At 37.3% G+C, this 15,341-nt stretch overlaps 3 protein-coding genes across 3 annotated transcripts; 2 read left to right on the top strand and 1 right to left on the bottom strand.

Moving 5' to 3' along the window:
* Positions 1-6,699: 6,699 nt before the first annotated feature.
* Positions 6,700-8,009, top strand: LOC114882097. The gene is made up of 2 exons (XM_046285477.1): positions 6,700-6,942; positions 7,734-8,009. The coding sequence occupies exons 1-2, from the start codon at positions 6,700-6,702 to the stop codon at positions 7,908-7,910; spliced, it is 420 nt and encodes a 139-aa protein (XP_046141433.1). The 3' UTR covers positions 7,911-8,009.
* Positions 7,116-8,636, bottom strand: LOC114881507. Its single transcript, XM_046285373.1, has 2 exons — positions 8,579-8,636; positions 7,116-7,653 (listed from the first exon to the last, which is right to left on the bottom strand). The coding sequence occupies exon 2, from the start codon at positions 7,641-7,643 to the stop codon at positions 7,212-7,214; it is 432 nt and encodes a 143-aa protein (XP_046141329.1). The 5' UTR covers positions 7,644-7,653; positions 8,579-8,636; the 3' UTR covers positions 7,116-7,211.
* Positions 7,935-8,630, top strand: LOC123987741. The gene is made up of 2 exons (XM_046285476.1): positions 7,935-7,942; positions 8,014-8,630. The coding sequence occupies exons 1-2, from the start codon at positions 7,935-7,937 to the stop codon at positions 8,546-8,548; spliced, it is 543 nt and encodes a 180-aa protein (XP_046141432.1). The 3' UTR covers positions 8,549-8,630.
* Positions 8,637-15,341: the final 6,705 nt, after the last annotated feature.

The raw sequence follows: 15,341 nt of genomic DNA, 5'->3' as shown, positions 1-15,341 counted from the left end.
AAATGTTGAGATGTAACCTAATCTCAATAATTACCGAAAATTTTATGAAAAGTGATAGTGACTGTGTGGTTGAGTGAGTTCAATGATCTTGTCTGGAGATCAGCTGTTCTTCGTAATTTGTTCCTTCCTTGAATGTTCAAGATCGACACAGTGACCCAGTGGGAATTATCTGTTTTCAGCATAGCAGGTAAACAGTATATTTTTACCGATATCCTTAACCTTTACCCTTGTTAGCTTCGAGTCGAAGTAATTAAGGGTAGCTGATGATACGAACGAGTTCATGAGAATAGGATGGTTTCGATGTATGTACGTCGGCATACGCACTCGTGGATTTGCACTGGTCGGCATTAGGATAGCGGATAGAAGAAGACCGCGCCGCGCCGGTTGGAAGGATGGGAAGAAGGGTGAACAGGGCCGATAGAGGGCGGAGAATGGCTAAATTTGGGGTGCGGAACGTAACAAGCGTGGTTAACGAGGTACGGCAGATTTTATGGCCAGATGGAGATGATGCGATATCCGCGATTGATGCCATACACGTGGAGTGCCCCAAGTAGGGCATCCTCCGCAGTGAGATAGATTTGTGCACCGCTCTCATTATGATGACCACGTATGTAACACGAAGAGAGGGCCGCAATATGTCGGAAGAGGGTATAAAGACATTATGCTCGAATTATCACAAGCCACGGAACAGTAATTATTTTCCGAACACGAGAAAATGAACCGGGACATATCGGACAGCCAGGCGAATAGCCAGCAGCGCCGGGATTATTACGGTACCGGGATGTCTGAATGATAACGATGCGAGGGGATGTTGCGGTTGTTATGCGACGATCCGAAAATAGTTTCATATCATCGAAATGTGATTTTAATAGATGAGTAAGCACAGTGTATCGAGTATTTGTGAATTCCAAGTTGTTTTCATTGACTATATATCTGTAATTATAAGACAAAACCGATATATGTACCTAACAATAAGTTACATGTTTTCATTTTGCAGATATTGCCATTTGAAAATTGAAAGTTTACAATGTATATTTGAACTTAACAAATACTAGATGATTTTACACACAACAATTTATACAAAAAGATGCTTGTACTAAAATTCATAATTACAGAGTATGTCATAGAAACTGTATTAACTGAACCTCAATAATAAACAATTGAAAGTTATTTGTTAATGCTAACTACCTAATGTGTTTCTAAAAAAGACGCATTTAGTATTAGTATTCAATGTGATTTGATGGCAGAAGCGGACAACTTAGATAGTTATTATATTATTCTCAAAATGTTATTATTAACTTTACTGATTTGTATTTTGTACTTTTTTGTGTGTATACGTGTGGAATAATAATATACGACTAATTGTAAGTGTAATATTTGTGAAAAATTGATATCGTAAAAATTATGATTTGATACTAAATACATACCAATAAATTATTTTTAATACTTCTTTCCCTTAAAGGTGGTGTGCTTAATATATCTTTTCCAATGAAAGAATAAAATATGGTGCGGTGAGAGGTTAATCTTTCACAGATTACAAAATCTGGTAGTAACGGTGGAACTAAAATGTTTCCTTTGCAACGGTATTACCTCCCGCCGCTATTTTGCTTTGGTGTTGCTTGAATACGTGTGGTCGCGAAACGTGTTTGCAATTGGCGAAACGAAAGGCGGATTTTACGAACATGTTCAAAGTGCTTTGCGGCGAGCAAAAATTCCGCAACCATTTCCGCAACTATTTTTCTGAGTTAGACCAAGCCGTTTGTTGGTTGTGCAAGCAGACGCGGCTTTGTGTGTGATAAACATTCAGAGATAAAAACGAATTCTATGTAATCCTACATTCAAAGAGCTTTTCAATAACGAAATTTTTGCGCAAATATGTACAAGTATGGGAACTGATGAAAAAAGAAACTCGTATTTCATAATTTTATGGTACAGGAACAACAGTGAGTCAAAAGCATATTTGCACATGGAATTTTTATAAAACAGCTTTATGTAAAAAAAATAGTATATTCATAAAATAATATATTATATTAAAAATAGCAATTAATAATAAATATTTTTGTACAATTGTTGATGTTTAGAATAATTATTATCTTTCTGAGGCCTAAATCTACCACGTATGTTAATAATAATGATGACCTTGATTAAATTTTAGTTAATTATGCAGTTTCGCGGTTTTTCTCAATTTTAGCTATTTCAATGTAGTTTTTTCTAAAGTAGTTTCATTTTATCACTAAAACGCAAAATCAAGCGGAGGGCGGTCAAGACTGCTATTGCATTAAATATTTGTACATGTGCACATCTGTGACGTATCTGTCAATGTCGCGCAACCGCTTATGTACTGTTTCTTTAAATAAAGGTACGGGAACCGACAATGAAGCAGATGCACTTAAAGAGTAAACTTAACAGATTTCAATTTGATTTTTGGATTGCGTGGCAAGCCGCCTCACGGCAAATAGAATATTAATCTAGTCTGACTTAACCTAATCCATTGATTAACTAACTAGCCAGCGTGTTATGGTACATAAATCAGTGAACTTAAAAAAAGTAACAAACTGGAGTGAACTTATTGAAAAGGCGTTCCCCCTTCTCTCTTATAACCCATATGTCCAACTCGCTTAGTTTCCGAGATTTTTTAGAGAAGCTGTGAGTACCACTACATTGAATTTTGCCTGTACGAAATATTGGTTTAACCTAATTGTTACGCGGCATAGTATACCGTTCGCGGATCTATAATAGCAGTTTTATACTTTCAACAATCTTACGGATTTAACTATCGAGAGTAATAAACTCACCGTAAGACATCGTCCGTTTTGCCTTGAAAAGATGGTAACAACGGCAAATTCATGAACCGATGAATTTACTGCACCAATTTAGAAGCACGATCAGTCATGTTCAATAGCACATTGCCAAATTGCTAGAAACTTCTTAAGGGAGTAGTAGACACGGGTAATAGTAGTGCGTTGACATTACCGGCAAAAATGGGCCTAAACAGGGGTTTACGGGATTCGAGTATTCGTCCTTATATGAGAAGATTTGGGACTGGGTGAGGGCTTATTCGAAAGAGGAAGGTCCAATGCAGTACGGTCAACTCATGTTTCAGTGGGATTATGTTGATGTTTAGTAATATAAGCGTCCAAAGTAGACGAAAAAATCGACAAAATGCAATCGCGGAATCGAAGCATTTTTCGGCCACTAAAAGAGTACTGTGATTGAAATCATGAGTTGACCGTACTGCATTGGACCTTCCTCTATCGAATAAGCCCTCACCCAGCCCCAAATCTTCTCATATAAGGACGAATACTCGAATCCCGTAAAAGCATTCCTACAGACCAGTTCCGCTATTTTGTGGATAATACAGAGCAAGTCACGTGACAAATTCAGTTCAGCTAGTAGTTATAAGGTGGCGTCTAACTAACAAGTAACACTAGGGAAGTGTCATACGGCGATTTTCCTGAAACTTGGCATATGTACAAATAGTACATGAAAAACTATTGGATACGTATATTGTTATATCGGCCTGAAAGCCGTTTTAAAGGTAGAAATCACCCTTATCGACTTTGGGGATAGGTCGATTTTCGCAGATGACTCTCCACATTACTGCACTAAATTTAAAGTGTAAGTTGAAAAGCACCCCGATTCGTCTCAAATTCGTCTCACAGCTATGTTGATTTCTTACTTTTTTGCAATTTTCGCACTTTTTGACAGTGTATAGAACTTTTGAAAAAATGCGACCGCCATATTGAATCCGCCATTTTGAATTCGGTAATTATTGAGATTAGGTTACACCTCACCGATTTTGATGAAATTTAAATATGTTGTAAAATTAGACATTTTGAACAACTTTTTCCTATACATATAACCACCGCTCGGCCTTGGTTTTCGAGATATTTTCGAAAAACTGTCGAAACTAACACATTGAATTCTGGCCATCCGTGTGCGTCCGTGACAACGTACGCATTAGTGTGAGATCGCCGCTTTTCTACTGTTTTTGCAGGCAGCAGCACGGCGACCGACATCAATATATGTATACATACATATATTACGGGTGGGCTTAAAAATTAAATTTAACTAATTTTCATGATTTTGAATCCCTGTAAGTGTGTCTGGTCGCCGTTAGGCGACCAGAATATCACTTTACCCTAACCTAACTTAATTGACTGATTAGGTAGAGTAGATTGGGTTAAGTTAGGCTATATTAAATTCCCAGCTGCCATCATAGCTACGATACACTGAAATCATAAATGCAGAAGTACACAAGGTATATATTGGTCATTGGTCGCCGTGGTGTTGCCTGCAGAAACAGTAGAAAAGAGGCGATCCCATACTAATGCGTACGTTGTCACGGACACACACGGATGGCCAGAATTCAATGTGTTAGTTTCAACAGTTTTTCGAAAATATCTCGAAAACTAAGGCCGAGCGGCGGTTATAGGAAAAAGTTGTTCAAAATGTAGAGTTTTACAACATATTTAAATTTCATCAAAATCGGTGAGGTGTAACCTAATCTCAATAATTACCTTGAATTCTTACAAACGGACTACAGATTCGTTATTAGCAACCCCAAAAACCCTTACTTACCAGATTACACAACAATCGTAAAAATAATTCGTAAAATAGTCGAAACTATCCCCAAAATCGATAAGGGTGATTTCTACCCTTCAAACGGCTTTCGGGCCGATATAACAATATACGTGTCCAATAGTTTTCCATGTATGTACTACTTGCATGCCAAGTTTCAGGAAAATCGCCGTATGACACTTCCCTAGTGTTACTTGTAAGAAGGCTGTCGATTTATAATCATAGCCAAAATCAGGCGTTAGCTTGGTTACGTCAATCGACTGTGTCAACAATGGCGAGCGAAAAAGGAAACAACGCCCGAACGCTGAGTGAGACGCACTACAGTCATGCTGTCCTTCTCTGATTCTGAATGATGAGATCGTCCCTTTTTAACCGACTTCGAAAAGGAGGATGTTACTCAATTCGATCAGTATGTATGTTTTTTTTTTTTTTTTTGTGTGTTCACTGATTACTCCGAGATGGATGTACCAATTGGAACGAAACCTTTTACATCTTGTAGGGTATGTCTTCCGGTTGCTCCCATTGAAAAAAAATTTTTCATTGTTATTGCAAAATACAGGAAGTTTTTAATGTCAAAATTGGACGATTTCAATGACCTTTTAATATGTTGTCGGGGATATGATTCTGATCAACTTTTTCATTATGCATAATTAACGGAAAGCTTTAGTTTCCGAGATATTCGTAAAAAACTATTGTTACTACTACATTGAATTCTACGTATGCCTACGTGTCTCTACCGGTGTATGAGTCAGCATGCAGTCGCCGATTCTCTACTGTTTCTTGTATACATGTATACTTTCCAAGGCATGAACCGATTGCGATGAAACCTTTCACATTTCCGCGATATCTCACTTGCAAAAATTTATGCAATTTGTTATTGTTAATAACTATTGTTATAACTTGTATGGAACTTGTTATCGCTAAAAACTATCGTTGTTGCAATTAACCAATAAGAACGGTAAACCACCTTACGGCATCCTACAAATACTGCTCGTTCCACTAAAAAGTGTGAAATAAAATAATTTTTAACAAAAAATACAACCGACTTCGAAATGCACTAAAAAGTATGAAATAATTTCTACTTCATTTATACAAATACCCAACAGCTATTAATAAAACCTATTTACTCGTTAAATAGTATACTAAATACATTTCAACCTTTTCGGAGGCGGCGCAAAATTAAAAATACCCGAATATACGATGCTGTCAATAATGATTTGATAGGTTGTCGACGCCTGAATCTTCCTAGTATAAGAAAAGTTTTTAATTTTGCGCCACCTCCGAAAAGGTTGAAATGTATTTAGTATACTATTTAACGAGTAAATAGGTTTTATTAATAGCTGTTGGATATTTGTATAAATGAAGTAGAAATTATTTCATACTTTTTAGTGCATTTCGAAGTCGATTGTATTTTTTGTTAAAAATTATTTTTTTCCCTTTCTTTCTCTTTTCGTTTTTTTACAAGTTGATTGTATTTACAATTAGTAAGATTTTTTTTCAAAATGTCCGACCGATTAAAAAAAAACCATCTGGTTCAGAATATCGAAAACGCAAGGCTGCAAAGGAAAAAGAGTTTCAGCAAGCCATAAAATTTATGAATCTCGATAAATACATTGAAACAAAACAGTAAAATGAAGATAATTTAGAACGAGATGTTGCTTCATCTTCTATTGCTTCTACGTCAGTAATATTAACCTGCACTGATCTTCAGGGCATAATTGAAACGAAAATTGATGATAAACTCTCCTATGAAAGTGAAATTTCACGAAACTTGGATCCCATATCCGAGCTTCCTCACAGTCATCTCTCGGCGAACGAACGTGTTTCTCCGGCTGTTCGCGCAAACCTTTCTACCTGGGGTACCGTAAACCTTTCTATTTGGGTTCTTTCTACCGTAAACCAGTCGAAGTCAGAATGTCGACAGGAACAGATGTCACGATCGCCAGTGCAGCGTATATTATTATGAATACAATAATTAAAAGAAAAAGAGGAAGAAAAAAGCAAGATAAACGATGGTGGATTAGTGAAATATATAAAAATAGAGCAACCTCTAGCGGTGAAAATCTAATTAGAGATTTACAGGTAGAACCTAGTGGACATTTTAAAAATTTTGTGAGAATGTCGTCGGAAGATTTTGAATTTTTAATAAATGGTATCGGCCCCAAAATTCAAAAAAAAGATACCAGATTTCGAAAAGTTGTGACGGTGAAAGAACGTTTAGCGATAACGCTACGTTTTATAGCAATGGGAGATTCATATACAAGTCTTCAGTATTTGTTTAAAGTGTCCAAGCAATTAATATCAACAATTGTTCCGGAAGTATGCCAAGCGCTTGTTGAAATTTTAAAAGAACATATAAAGGTAAGTGTACATATTTAAAAATACTTATTTATTAATTTATTTAATATATTGTCGTAATCTTACGATTGCGCTTAAGGTAAGTAAAAGGAAACTTATTCACCACGTCTGTTTATTTTTACAATATTCGCATTCGCACATCATTCAATCACCCATACCTTACACCTGTCGTTCGACTCTCATTTGCTCTCACTCATTCGGCGCATATTCCATTCCCATTCAAACATCCTTTCTCTCACTACAATATACATAGACTTACTTACTAAATAACACTAATCTTTTCCGGCATTTAAAATATTTATTATTGCCGCCGGAATAATTGAAGCCGGTTTTCTTTGTACATGATGATGAAAATCATGCCGAATGGAGGGAGTAGTTGACGGAGCTTGATCAAACATCCCCATGTCCGCCTCGAATAAAATATTGTTTATAGCCCACTCCACTTGAGCACGTGTGCGATGAGTATATTTGCGTAGTTTGTTAGCAATGTGCTTGGAATATATGTCACACTCGTTCGGCTGCTCTTTTGCTGTTGATTGTTTCATAATTTGATATGCTTCCTCCAATCTCTCCTCATCCCTTCTGTCGTGACCTCGCTTGCGTCGTTTCGGAGGCACAGGCACTGGAGTAGCCGTAGGTACCCGTTCCCGTATTTTCCTGCGGTATGTGCAGGTCTGCACTATCCTCAGTGCAGTCTTCCTCATTGCAGTTTTCCTACAAATTTAATTTGTTAGATTACTTTTAAACATTTATGTGTTTGAAACAAATGTTTATTTTTATTTTTATTTTTTCAGATGCCATCAACGCCAAATGATTGGCTGGCAATTTCACAAAAATTTGAGGAGTTATGCAATTTCCCACATTACATAGGAGCAATGGATGGAAAACATGTGGTACTGCAAGCACCTGCCCACAGTGGGAGCGATTTTTACAATTATAATCGTAATTCAGCATTGTTTTATTTGCCTTAGTCGATGCTGATTATAATTTCCTATATGTCGATGTAGGGTGTCAAGGTCGAATTTCGGACGGCGGAGTTTTAAAAAATTTCGAATTGTCAAACAAAATTCGTAGAAACTTTTTGGGGTTGCCAGAAAAATCGGTCTTGCCAAATAGGACCAAAGAAATAACCTACGTATTTATTGGCGATGAGGCATTTGCTTTAACTGAAAATTTAATAAAACCTTTCTCTGGCACTTATAATAAAAAATCAGCCGAAAGGATTTTTAACTATCGACTCAGTAGAGCTCGACGAGTGGTAGAAAATGTATTTGGAATTTCTTCGGCAGTATTTCGAGTACTGAGAAAACCCATGTTATTGGAGCCGGAAAAGGCGCAATTAATTGTATTGACGGTGGCGTATCTTCACAACTTTTTAAGAAGAAATAATAATTCCCGTTCGTTATACTCCCCTGCAGGCACTTTTGATTCAGATCAAAATGGAGTATTCGTTGAAGGTAATTGGAGACAAGAAAGAAATTCAAATTCACTGATTCCAATAACGAACATTTCTCGGAGATCACCACTAAGTGCTCAAGAAATTCGCGACGAGCTTAAAGAGTATTTTATTACTAATGGACGTTTAGAATGGCAAAAAGAATATGTATAAATATTATAAATTGTACTATATTTTACGTACCTTCTCTGTATTTAACTTTGCTCGCGGTTCGTCTTTGTCCAATAAATATTGCATTCTGTCGAACACGAACCACTTGGACATGTAGACATCCTTACGAGCTGTCAATAAAAAATTACTTTGTATTGATTGTAATTATATACAATATTTATACCTGATTGAATATAGAAATATACATATAAATACCTTTCCCTGTTCCAATATTCCTGGTACCCTTTGCTTGTTCTCGGCGAAAGGACGACAACAAACTGTTCACTTTTTGTTTAATTTCATTGCTTTCTATTTTAAACACCGCAGCAATGGCTTCCCACGCGTCGATTTTTTTATTTCGCGAATAGTGAAATTCGTGTTTAGCGTTCCACAGTATCGGATATTTTACATATTCGTCAATGAGACGAAGTACCGTTTCGGTTTTCCACTCCATGACGATCTTCTTCAACCGAGCTCGTATTGACTACTGGCTACTCTCGTGTCGCTCGTCCATTTTAATGTTTAATAAAACATCTGATTGACAAAGGTCTCCGCTCGCAGGGTGGTGTGCTATGCACATGTCGGATTTCAAAAATTACCAAAAGCCTTTATGTTTGAAGCATTTCTTCGAAGAGTATCATTTTTGTCACGGCTATGTTCCTTAAGTTATTCAAATTCCATGTTGCATATTAAAATTATCAATTTCATACATCCACCCTGGAGTATGTATAGCTTTAATTATTTTATATCATGCGATACAAATTTACACTTATGCGGATAAATCACATCGGTGTATAACGTCAGATACGATTAAAGTATCGCGCGCTGACTCAGCGGGCGTACGCGCGAGTCATAAATAATAAAAATCTGCGGAACTGTAGGAGGGAATTTCATAAACATATATATCAATGGATTTGGAATGAAATGCTCTACATTTTTTGTCATTACATAAATTTAAATAAGTTGTAAAATAATGTTATAAACATTTTTTTTGTTATAAACAAATTGTATTTTTGACAATCTGTTAACACTATATTAGTGTATATAAAAATCCATTAAATCCGCCCATTAGAAATTTTCACGTATCTCTTTTGGTTTTCGGGATAGCAGTTTCAGGTCGAAACTTTGAGGGGTGGTTTCACCCCTTAAAGTTGCGCCTCAGCAGATATAACAAAAATACGTGTCCCATATTTTTACCTGCTTAACAAATGTACGAAGTTTCATCAAAATCGGAGGGGGACACTTCCGTGCCTTTCCTTGTGAGTGCTTGAAGGGGACTTAAATACCCGATCTAGCTGAGTTTCCTCGTTGCAGAGATTATTCGTGAGACAAACGTACTGACGTGTATCGAACCGTTTCTAGACTTCAACTAGACCCAAAGTGCCTTCGCTGCCACCCTTTTTATACCCAAAAATTGGAGTAAAAAGAGTGGTGGGAACGGACTCTACGTGACTCCGAGGGATCGTGTCCGTGCTTTGCGTTGGTCTCGAATGTTCTAGAAGACTGTTTATGCCGGGTGTGCACATCCGACTTCATATAAGGAAATTTCCGAGACGGAATCGTAACACCGACATAGATGGCCATTTGTTGTGTGACGAACTCATAAGTCTGAAAGAGTTTTTTTCCGTATAACGATGACATTACTCCCATCTACGTTTTAAACTTTATTAAACAGCGTAATATTCAAGAATTATATCCAACTGTATGGATTGCGTTTCGCATTTCGATAACTATACCTGTAACAGTAGCTAGTGGAGAATGCAGTTTTCAAAATTGAAGTTAATAAAGACATATTTAGGATCAATGAGTTCACAATTAAAATTTACAAATGTAGCTACGCTTTCAATTGAAAATGAAATTGCCGAAAACTTGGATTTTATCGATTTAATTCGAGTGTTTGCTGACAAAAAGGCTTGAAAAGTAAAATTTTTTTAATCTCCAAAAACTTTAACTTTAATTTAATCTCTGACCGGAAAAAATTTTAAAAAATACAAAAAATAGAAAGAAAAAAAAAGGAGCTACAAAAACTTTCTACGTCCACGTCGTTAGCTGTGGATAAAGCTAAAGAAAAGTTATCTGAATTCTCGTATGCGTTTATTCATTTATATCCGTTTAGATTAGTAAAACTGCTTTGTAGTTTAACAACTTTTACAATCTAACTACAAATTCATCGTTTCATATTATTACCTTGTTTTTTCTTAAAAAATTTGAGCCCCTGAATGGGCGCCACGATAATCTTGCCCAGGGCGCCAATATTGCTAAAACCGGCACTGCATATATGTTTATGTGTGTGATTTGCAGACGACCATTCAAACGTTATTCACTTTTTTCTGAATATGATTACTTGATGTAAACGTTGGCGTTAAATATAATTGGGTCATTAATCGTGTTAAGCAGTCCAAATCTTCATTTGTATATTACTGTTAACACAGTCGTGGACGTAAATGATACAGCGTTCATTGTAATTATGATCCAAAATCACATGAATGCTATAACCTTGTGTTAGAAAATTTGAAATAAACGAACGGTTGAGGCAGGCCATGTGCGTTCTGTCAGCGCGTTTCTCTTCCTTAAGGGGGTAGACACGGGTAATAGTAGCGCGTTGACATTACCGGCAAAAATGGGCATAAACATGGGTTTACGCGCTTCCGTTATTCGTCCTTGTATGAGAACATTTAGGGCTCGGTGAGGGCTTATTCGAAAGAGGAAGGTCCAATGCACACCGGTCAACTCATGTTTCAGTGGGATTATGTTGATGTTTAGTAATATAAGCGTCTAAAGTGGAGGTAAAAAATCGACAAAATGCATTCGCGGAATCGAAGCATTTTTAGGCCACTAAAAGAGTGCTGTGATTGAAATCATGAGTTGACCGGCCTAGCCACAACCCTTACCTGTAATTTAAGATCTATTTTGTCTTCATTTGTTGCGAAATAAGGACGAATAACGGATGCCCGTAAAAACATTCTCACAGACCAGTTCCGCCATTTTGTGGATAATACAGAGCAATTCATGTGACAAATTCAGTTCAGCTAATAGTTATAAGGTGGCGTCTAACTAAGAAGGCTGCCGATTTGGAATCGTAGCCAAAATCAGGCGTTAGCTTGGTTACGTCACTCGACTGAAGGCAAGCGAAAGCAAGCGAAAAAGGCAACAACGCCGAGTGAGACGCACTATAGTCATGCTGTCCTTCTCTCATTCTGACGATGAATGTTGAGATTGTCCCTTTTCGCTAGGTTTTGACTGACGCCCGCCTGGATTTTTCACAGCACCCCATAACAAACCTCGCTCAAAGAGGAGGTATAACAAAAGAAGAATATACCTCCTCTTTGCAATAATTCTGCAAACGTTTATATAAGTTGTATACGAGATATTTATTTATTTAAATTATTTGTATTCACTCAGAATATTGACTCCTTTGTATTTTTTATTAGTTTCGGAAAAACAAAGTTACTATAGGTTTCTCGAAATACAAGCGACACGCAATTGGGACGAGTTATATCTTAAATTTGGTAAGAGATAGGAAAAAGCTATTGATGTAAAAGTTGAATGGTATGAAAAGTATGAGATATCTCACGAAATATTAGTTTTTTAAACATTGTACTGTTAGATATAGGCGCGTCAGCAAAATAGTGAGAGGGAATAGTAGCGAGGGGAGATGAGAGAAGGAGCCGAGGCCTCTCCATTTATTAGTTCTAATAGTACTTTTTTATGCAGAATGTTTCAAGGAGTTGATACGAGTAAAGAAAAAAATGCAATTCTATTTACATCAATAAAAAGCGCATCTGCATTTTTTTAGTGCATCGTTACATTCACGAAGAAAATGAAGTCAGAAAAATAAACATTATCATACCATTGAACTTTTACATGAACAGCTTTTTCCTATCTCTTACCAAATTCAAGATATAAACCGTCCCAATTGCGTGACGCTGTATGCTTTTATGAATTAAAAAACATTTATTTAAAGAAGCTAATAACTTTTTCTAAAAAAATTCTCAGATTGCACGTTCCTTCGGTTCTTCAGAGTAGGCATATATGTATTTATTTTTCAGCAGCGAGGCGTGCTACGATGCGCTATATAAAATCCATGCGTTCAGTCAGTCAGAATTTACCGGAGCGGGACAATTCTATCATTTAGGTTCAAAGAAGGATAGCATGATCGCCGTACATCTCACTCTAAACACGCGTCAATGTTTCGATTTTGTTCTTCAGCCGTATTGTCGCGATGCCTCTGGCGAGATGAGCGTTTGAATGTGTTTGTAAAAATACTTGAGGCGCTGTTGCCTTCCTAGATCGTGTTGCGCGCACGCTAGCTGAGAATTAAACCTATCAAATTTGTAACAGACCACGCAAGTGGCTCCACCAGGCCCAACGAAAAAACTGCTGTACCCCTTAAGGGGGTAGACACGGCACGTGACCTCTCCGATTCGAGACGTCGGTATTACAGCAGTTTTTTCGTTGGGCCTGGTGGAGCCACTTGCGTGGTCTGTTACAAATTTGATAGGTTTAATTCTCAGCTAGCGTGCGCGCAACACGATCTAGGAAGGCAACAGCGCCTCAAGTATTTTTACAAACACATTCAAACGCTCATCTCGCCAGAGGCATCGCAACGATACGCCTGAAGAACGAAAGGGAAACATTGGCGCGTGGTTAGAGTGAGATGTAGGGTAATCATGCTATCCTTCTTTCAACCTAAATGATAGAATTGTCCCGCTCCGGTAAATTCTGACTGACCAAACGCGTGGATTTTATATAGCGCACCGTAGCACCCCACGCTGCTGAAAAATATATGCATACTCTGAATAACCGAAGGATCGTGCTATCTGACAATAATGTTTAGAAAAAGTTATTAGCTTAAATAAATTATTAGTTATTAGTTCAAATAAATGTTTTTTAATTCATAAAAGCACACAGGGTGCGTCACGCAATTGGGACGGGCTATATCTTGAATTTGGTAAGAGATAGGAAAAAGCTGTTCATGTAAAAATTCAATGGTATGATAATGTTTATTTTTCTATGACTTCATTTTCTTGGTGAATGCAACGATGCACTAAAAAAATGCAGATGCACTTTTTGTTTAAATAGAATTGCATTTCTTTCTTTACTCGTATCAACTTGGAAAATTCTGGATAAAAAAGGAATATTAGAACTAATAAATGGAGGGGCCTCGGCTCCTTCTTTCCTTCTCTCCCCTCGCTACTATTCCCTCTCACTATGTATTACCTATCACCTATATCTAACAGTACAATGTTTAAAAAACTAATATTTCGTGAGATATCTCATATTTTTCATAAGTCATACCATTCAACTTTTACATCAATAGCTTTTTCCTATCTTTTACTAAAAAGATATACTTCGTCCCAATTGCGTGACGCTTGTATTTCCAAAAACCTATAGTAAGCTTATTTTTCGAAACTAATAAAAAATACAAAGGAGTGTTAGTCAATATTCTGAGTGAATGGAAATAATTTAAATAATTAAATATCTCATATACAACTTATGTATGTAAACATTTGCAGAATTATTGCAAAGAGGAGGTATATTCTTCTCTTGTTATACCTCCTGTTTGAGCGAGGTTTGTTATGGGGCGCTGTGAAAGATCCAGGCGGGCGGCAGTCAAATCTTAGCGAAAAGGGACAATCTCAATATTCAGAATGAGAGAAGGACAGCATGACTATAGTGCGTCTCACTCAGCATTCGGGCGATGTTGCCTTTTTCGATTGCCTTCGCAGCACAGTTCGAGTGACGTAATCAAGCTGACGCTTGATTCTAGCTACGATTCCAGATCGGCAGCCTTTCTACTTAGATGCCACCTTATAACTACTAGCTGAACTAAATTTGTCACGTAACTTGCTCTGTAGTATTCAGATAATGGCGGAATTCGGCTTTGGGAATGCTTTTACGGGAATCGGTTATTCGTCCTTATATGAGAAGATCTTGAGCTGAATAAGGGCTTATTCGAAAGAGGAAGGTTCAATGCAGGGCGGTCAACTCACCGTTTGAGTCACAAAACTCTTTTAGTGGCCTAAAAATGCTTCGATTCCGCAACTGCATTTTGTCGATTTTTTCTTCTACTTTGGACACTGATATTATTAAATATGGACACAATCTCGTTAAACCATGAGTTGACCGCCCTTCCTCTTTCGAATGAGCCCTCACCCAGCGCTATGTGTTCTCATATAAGGACAAATAACCGATTCCCGTAAACCCATTAATAGGTCCATTTTTACCGGTAATGTCACCTCGCTGCATTACCCGTGTCTACCCCCTTAAGAGGGAATCCCACAAAGTTTATTTGTCGCGATACAAGAACTGCGTTGCACGTGGTTCCGGACTAGGGGGTTTTCCAAGTGGGAAACTGGTACATTCCTGTAATACGTCTATTATCGCGAAACGCGAGCACGCTATTAAACAGAATCGAGATATTTTAGATTGGCTAATCGAATCGACAGCGAAAGCGTTCAAGCGAAGCGACGGAGAAGAACTTTAAGGATCCGCGTTCTATTATTCTACCAACTCTTTCATCAAAAGAACCGAGACCATGAACTCTAGAGAGTCAGCTCGGGCGCGGTAGCGCCACACACGTCGGTGAAAGACCGAATATTTCTCAATCTTTATATATATAATTCTTCTGTGCGTGTGTATGTGACTGAACTCCTCCTAAACGGCTGGACCGATTTTGATGAAATTTTTTGTGTGTGTTCAAGTGAATTCGAGAATGGTTTAGATTCACAATTCGGTTCACTACAAAATGTTTTTTTAATTAATTTTTTATTTATAAGTTGTTGTTGATCTTGGA

The sequence above is a fragment of the Osmia bicornis genome, chromosome 4 (assembly GCF_907164935.1).
Source record: "Osmia bicornis bicornis chromosome 4, iOsmBic2.1, whole genome shotgun sequence".
NCBI lineage: Eukaryota > Metazoa > Arthropoda > Insecta > Hymenoptera > Megachilidae > Osmia > Osmia bicornis.
The sequence above is the reverse complement of the archived record's forward strand: the minus strand, read 5'-3'. Positions and strand labels throughout refer to the sequence as shown.

Coding starts and splice junctions, on each gene's coding strand:
- LOC114882097 (XM_046285477.1), top strand. CDS start 6,700: ATGTCGTCGGAAGATTTTGAATTTTTAATAAATGGTATCGGCCCCAAA. Junction 6,943..7,733: donor TTTTAAAAGAACATATAAAG/GTAAGTGTACAT, acceptor TTATTTTTTCAG/ATGCCATCAACGCCAAATGA.
- LOC114881507 (XM_046285373.1), bottom strand. CDS start 7,643: ATGAGGAAGACTGCACTGAGGATAGTGCAGACCTGCACATACCGCAGG.